General features: G+C 47.9%; 1 protein-coding gene across 1 annotated transcript in view; it reads left to right on the plus strand.

Annotated features, from left to right (window-relative positions):
- scyl1 (SCY1-like, kinase-like 1) overlaps positions 1 to 6,097 on the plus strand; it is a 48,520-nt gene that overhangs the window by 17,662 nt on the left and 24,761 nt on the right. Inside the window, 1 exon segment of the mRNA XM_078202808.1 lies at positions 4,179 to 4,357. Within this exon segment, the coding sequence (XP_078058934.1) occupies positions 4,179 to 4,357 (179 nt within the window).

Genomic DNA, 6,097 nt, shown 5'->3' on the forward strand with positions numbered 1-6,097 from the left:
CCCCTTCTGTTGGGCATTGATGAGGTCAAGTTGCAAGAGGGTTCGAGTATACGAATAGGGAATTTTTTGCTGCAATTGTACAGGGCCTTGGTGAGGCCACACCTGGAGTATTGTGTGCAGTTTTGGTCTCCGTTTCTGAGGAAGGATGTCCTTGCTATAGAGGGAGCACAGCGAAGGTTTACCAGGCTAATTCCTGGGATGGCAGGTCTGTCACATGAGAAGAGACTTTCTGTTATTCATCCATGGGACATGGGCGTCGCTGGCCGGGCCCAGCATTTATTGCCCATCCCTGGTTGCCCTTGGAGGACAGTTGAGAATCAACCACATTGGCTGTGGCTCTGGAGTCACGTGTAGGCCAGACCGGGGTAAGGACGGCAGATTTCCTTCCCTAAAGGGAACCAGATGAGTTTTTTCGACAATGGGTCATCAGTAGATTCTTAATCCCAGATATTTTTTATTGAATTCAAATTCCACCGTCTGCCGTGGCGGGATTCGAACCCGGGTCCCCAGAACATTAGCTGGGTTTCTGAATTAATAGTTTTGTGGTAATACCACTAGTTTAGCGATAATAGCTCCCCTTACTAAATCTGCTAGGATTATATTCACTGGAGTTTAGAAGAGTGAGAGGGGATCTCATAGAAACTTATAAAATTCTAACAGGGTTAGACAGGGTAGATTCAGAAAGAATGTTCCCGATGGTGGGGGGAGTCCAGAACTAGGGGGTCATAGTTTGAGGATAAGGGGGTAAACCTTTTAGGACTGAGGTGAGGAGAAATTTCTTCACCCAGAGAGTGGTGGAATTCACTCCCACAGAAAGTAGTTGAGGCCAAAACGTTGTGTGATTTCAGGAAGAAATTAGATATCGTTCTTGGGGCTAAAGGGAAGGGGGGATCAGGATATAGAATTTGCTGATCAGCCATGATCGTAATGAATGGCGGAACAGGCTGGAAGGGCTGAATGGCCTCCTCCTGCTTCTGGTTTCTATGTCTGAGTTGGCCTATCAAGCACCTATCTATTCTAACCCCGTTTCCCAGCACTCGGTCCGTAGCTGTGTGTGCTGTGGTGTTTCCAGTGCTCATCCCAATGTTGTGAGGGTTCCCGCCTCTCCCGCTCTTTCAGGCAGTGAGTCCCAGATCCCCAACATCCTCCGGGTGAAAAGGTTCCTCCTCAAATCCCCCCCTAAGCCTCCCACCCCCTTACCTTAAATCTGTGCCCCCTCCCTTCCCGGTTATCGATCCCTCTACGAAGGGGATCATTTTTTTCCTATATATATAAAAGCAGGGAGATCTTGCTGCAATTGTACAGGGTACTGGTGAGGCCGCAACTAGAGTACTGCGTGCAGTTTTGGTCCCCTTATTTGCGGAAGGATGTATTGGTCTTGGAGGGAGTGCAGAGAAGGTTCACCAGGTTGATACTGGAGATGAGGGGGTTAGCTTATGAGGAGAGATTGAGTAGATTGGGCCTGTACTCGTTGGAGTTTAGAAGGCTGAGGGGAGATCTTATAGAGACATATAAGACAATGAAGGGGCTCGACAGGGTAGAGGCAGAGAGATTCTTTCCACTCAGAGAGGAAACAGGAACTAGAGGACACAGCCTCAAAATAAAGGGGGGTCAGTTTAGGACAGAGTTGAGGAGGAACTTCTTCTCTCAGAGGGTAGTGAATCTCTGGAATTCTCTGCCCATTGAAGCAGTGGAGGCTACCTCGTTAAATATGTTTAAGTCACAGGTAGATAGATTTCTGATCAATAAGGGAATTAAGGGTTATGGCGAGCGGGTGGGTAAGTGGAACTAAACCCACTATCAGAACAGCCATGATCTTATTGAATGGCGGGGCAGGCTCGAGGGGCTAGATGGCCTACTCCTGCTCCTATTTCTTATGTTCTTATACTCTATCTGTGTCCCTCATAGTTTTGTACACCCCAATCCAGTCCCCTCTTGGCCTTCACTGCTCTAAGGAAAACGACCCCAGCCTAACCAGCCCCTCTCCATAGTTAGGGTCAGGAAATACTCCAACCCAGGGAAACAGAAACTTAGAAGATAGGAGTAGGAGGAGGCCATTCGGCCCTTCGATCCTGCTCCCCGTTCATCACCATCATGGCTGATCATCCAACTCAATAGCCTCATCCTGCTTTCTCCCCATAACCTTTGACCCCGTTCGCCCCAAGTGCTCTATCCAGCCACCTCTTGAATACATTCAATGTTTTGGCATCAACTCCTTCCTGTGGGAATGAATTCCACAGGCTCACCGGGTGAAGAAATGTCTCCTCACCTCCGTCCTAAATGGTCTACCCCGAATCCTCAGACTGTGACCCCCTGGTTCTGGACACTCTCTCTCTCTCTCTCTCCCGCGCCCCCCCCCCCCCCCCCCCCCCCAACCACCACCATGGGGTACATCCTCCCTGCATCTACCCTGTCTAGACCTGTTAGAATTTTATAAGTCTCTATGAGGTTCCCCCCCTCATTCGTCTGAACTCCAGCCAAAACAATCCTAACCTCGTCAATCTCTCCTCGTACATCAGTCCCGCCATCCCCGGAATCAGCCTGGTAAACCTTCGCTGCACTCCCTCGAGAGCAAGAACATCCTTCCTCAGAAAAGGAGACCAGAACTGCACACAATACTCTAGCCTTTTCCCCTGGTTTCTGTGGCTATGACTCAACTTTCATTCCCTCCCCCTGTTATATAAATATCTCCCACTTTCTCTGCCTTTTAGCTTTGACAAAGGGTCATCTGGACTCGAAACTTCAGCTCTTTTCTCTCCTGACAGATGCTGCCAGACCCGCTGAGATTTTCCAGCATTTTCTCTCTTGGTTTCAGGTTCCAGCATCCCCAGTAATGTGCTTTAATACGCTGTGTTCTCGGTGTGGCCTCACCAAGGCCCTGTATCGTTGCAACAACACATTCCCTGCTCCTGTACTCGAAACCTTTTAAAGTTTATTAGTCACAAGTAACGCTTACATTAACACCGCAATGAAGTTACTGTGAAATTTTCCAAGTCACCACACTCCGGCGCCTGTTCGGGTAACACTGAGGGAGAATTTAGCACGGCCAATGCACCCTAACCAGCACGTCTTTCAGACTGTGGGAGGAAACCGGAGGAAACCCACGCAGACACGGGGAGAACGTGCAGACTCCACACAGACAGTGACCCAAACCGGGAATCGAACCCGGGTCCCTGGCGCTGTGAGGCAGCAGTGCTAACCCACTGTACCACCTCAATACTGCACACAATACTCTCGGTGTGGCCTCACCAGGGCCCTGTACAATTGCAACAACACATCCCTCGCTCCTGTCCTCAAAACCTCTCGCAACGAAGGCCAACGTATCAACATCCTGGTGAATCTCCTCTGCACCCCCTCCAATGCGATCACGTCCTTCCTATAACCTGGCGACCAGAACTGCGTACGGTGCTCCAGCTGTGGCCTCACCAATGTTTTAAACAATTGTTGAAGTGGAAACTTTTCCTGCTTCTTGACTGTGATAGAAAAACTCAACAAAGTTCGTTTAGACAAAATAACAAGCCTTTATTTACGAATAACTGCATGCAGTATGTGGCTGAAACTTGGGGTCAGAGAGCAGTTGGTACAACTGCTGATTCTTCCACAAGTCCGCAATTATACAAAGAATCAGTTCAGTATTTATACATAATCATTATCAGTTTTTGTGACCAGAGCATATTCAGGAATTCGATTAGTAATAGAATCGTGAGCAATATCATTAATCATGTTTTAACTTGCTGACCTCCTAGAACTCTTTGTCTCATTATTCATACCCTTATCTTGTCCCTTGATGGAACAGAAGAAGGTCGGTGACTCCTTCCTCCCTGACCTTATCTTGTTTTATTTACTCATACAGCCTTATTAACTCTTACAGGGGTCTGGCATTTTGAAATAGCTTTGGTCAGCTGTTCTTTATATTGTAACAAATAGTTGACCAATTTTCCCATCATGCCCTTACTTAGTTCGTACAACTTCACACAATTCCATCTCTGCTCTTATGTTCTCCGTCTTAGCCAGTAAAGGCAAGTCTCCCATATTACCTTCTTAACCACCTTCCGCTGTTTGCCAAGATCTTCCCATTGGTGTCGCGCAGTGTTCCCCAGGCGGCAAATCCGAGGCGCAGGCGAGTTTGCGAGCGTGAGGGAAACTAGCCGAGACTGACCGCCTTTCCCCTGTTGCAGGTCGGCGGATATGTGGCGTCTGGGCTGCCTGATCTGGGAAGTGTTCAACGGACCACTGCAGAGATCCTCCAACCTCCGTTCCCTGGGCAAGGTCTGTTCCTGTCCTCCTAACGCGGGTGCGGCCGGGGATTGAGTGGGCCACTTCTGAATTGGAGGGTTTTGTTGTATTGATTTGATTTATTATTGTCACATGTATTGGGATACAGTGAAAAGTATTGTTTCCTGCGCGCTATACAGACAAAGCATACCGTTCATAGAGAAGGAAAGGAGGGGGTGCAGAATGTAGTGTTACAGTCACAGCTAGGGTGCAGAGAAAGATCAACTTAATATTTGATTTGATTTATTATTGTCACATGTATCGGGATACAGTGAAAAGTATTGTTCCTTGCGTGCTATACAGACAAAGCATACCGTTCATAGAGAAGGAAAGGAGAGGGTGCAGAATGTAGTGTTACAGTCACAGCTAGGGTGTAGAGAAAGATCAGCTTAATATTTGATTTCTTATTGTCACATGTACCGGGATACAGTGGGGGGGAAAAAAATTTGGCATGTCAGCTACGACTCTCTCCAACTTTTACAGATGCACCATAGAAAGCATCCTTTCTGGTTGTATCACAGCTTGGTATGGGCTCCTGCTCTGCCCAAGACCGCAAGGAACTACAAAGGATTGTGAACTTAGCCCAATTCATCACGCAAACCCAGCCTCCCATCCATTGACTCTGTCTACACTTCCCGCTGCCTCGGGAAAAGCAGCCGGCATAATCAAGGACTCTACGCGCCTTATGTTAGCTTTGGCAGTGTCTCTATTCTATCTTAACAGAGAAAAATCTAAAATAATTGCTTTCACCTGACATTCTCTCTTCTGCCTCCTTCTGTTGGGAAAAAGGTACAAAAGTCTGAGGTCACAAACCAACTCAGTGGGAGTATTTGATTTGATTTATTATTGTCACATGTATTGGGATACAGTGAAAAATATTGTTTCTTGCGCGCTTTACAGATAAAGCATACCGTTCATAGAGAAGGAAAGGAGAGGGTGCAGAATGTAGTGTTACAGTCACAGCTAGGGTGCAGAGAAAGATCAACTTAATGTAAGGTAGGTCCATTCAAAAGTCTGACAGCAGCAGGGAAGAAGCTGTTCTTGAGTCGGTCGGTGCGTGACCTCAGACTTTTGTATCTTTTTCCCGACGGAAGAAGGTGGAAGAGAGAATGTCCGGGGTCCGTGGGGTCCTTGATTATGCTGGCTGCTTTTCCCCGAGGCTGCGGGAAGTGTAGACAGAGTCAATGGATGGGAGGCTGGGTTTGCGTGATGGGACTGGGCTACGTTCACGACCCTTTGTAGTTCCTTGCGGTCTTGGGCAGAGCAGGAGCCCATACCAAGCTGTGATACAACCAGAAAGAATGCTTTCTATGGTGCATCCGTAAAAGTTGGTGAGAGTCCATTGGCCTTGCTAAATTGCCCCTTAGTGTCCAAAGATGTGTAGGTTAGGGGGATTGGCCATGATAAATTGTCCCTTAGTATCCAAAGATGAGCTGGTTTGGTGGATTGGCCATGATAAATTGCCCCTTAGTGTCCAAAGATGTGCGGGTTAGGTGGATTGGCCATGCTAAATTGTCCCTTAGTGTCCAAAGATGTGCAGATTAGATGGATTGGCCATGCTAAATTGCCCCTTAGTGTCCAAAGATGTGTAGGTTAGGTGGATTGGCCATGCTAAATTGTCCCTTAGTGTCCAAAGATGTGTAGGGTCGGTGGATTGGCCATGCTAAATTGCCCCTTAGTGTCAGGGGGACTCGCTGGGGTAAATGCATGGGGTGATGGGGGTAGGGCCTGGGTGGGATTGTGGTCGGTGCAGACTCGATGGGCTGAATGGCCTCCTTCTGCGCTGTAGGGATTCTGTGAAATAGAATTGCTCTCTCTGTCG

This window comes from Mustelus asterias, unplaced genomic scaffold (genome assembly GCF_964213995.1).
Source record: "Mustelus asterias unplaced genomic scaffold, sMusAst1.hap1.1 HAP1_SCAFFOLD_97, whole genome shotgun sequence".
In the NCBI taxonomy this organism is placed as follows: Eukaryota; Metazoa; Chordata; class Chondrichthyes; order Carcharhiniformes; family Triakidae; genus Mustelus; species Mustelus asterias.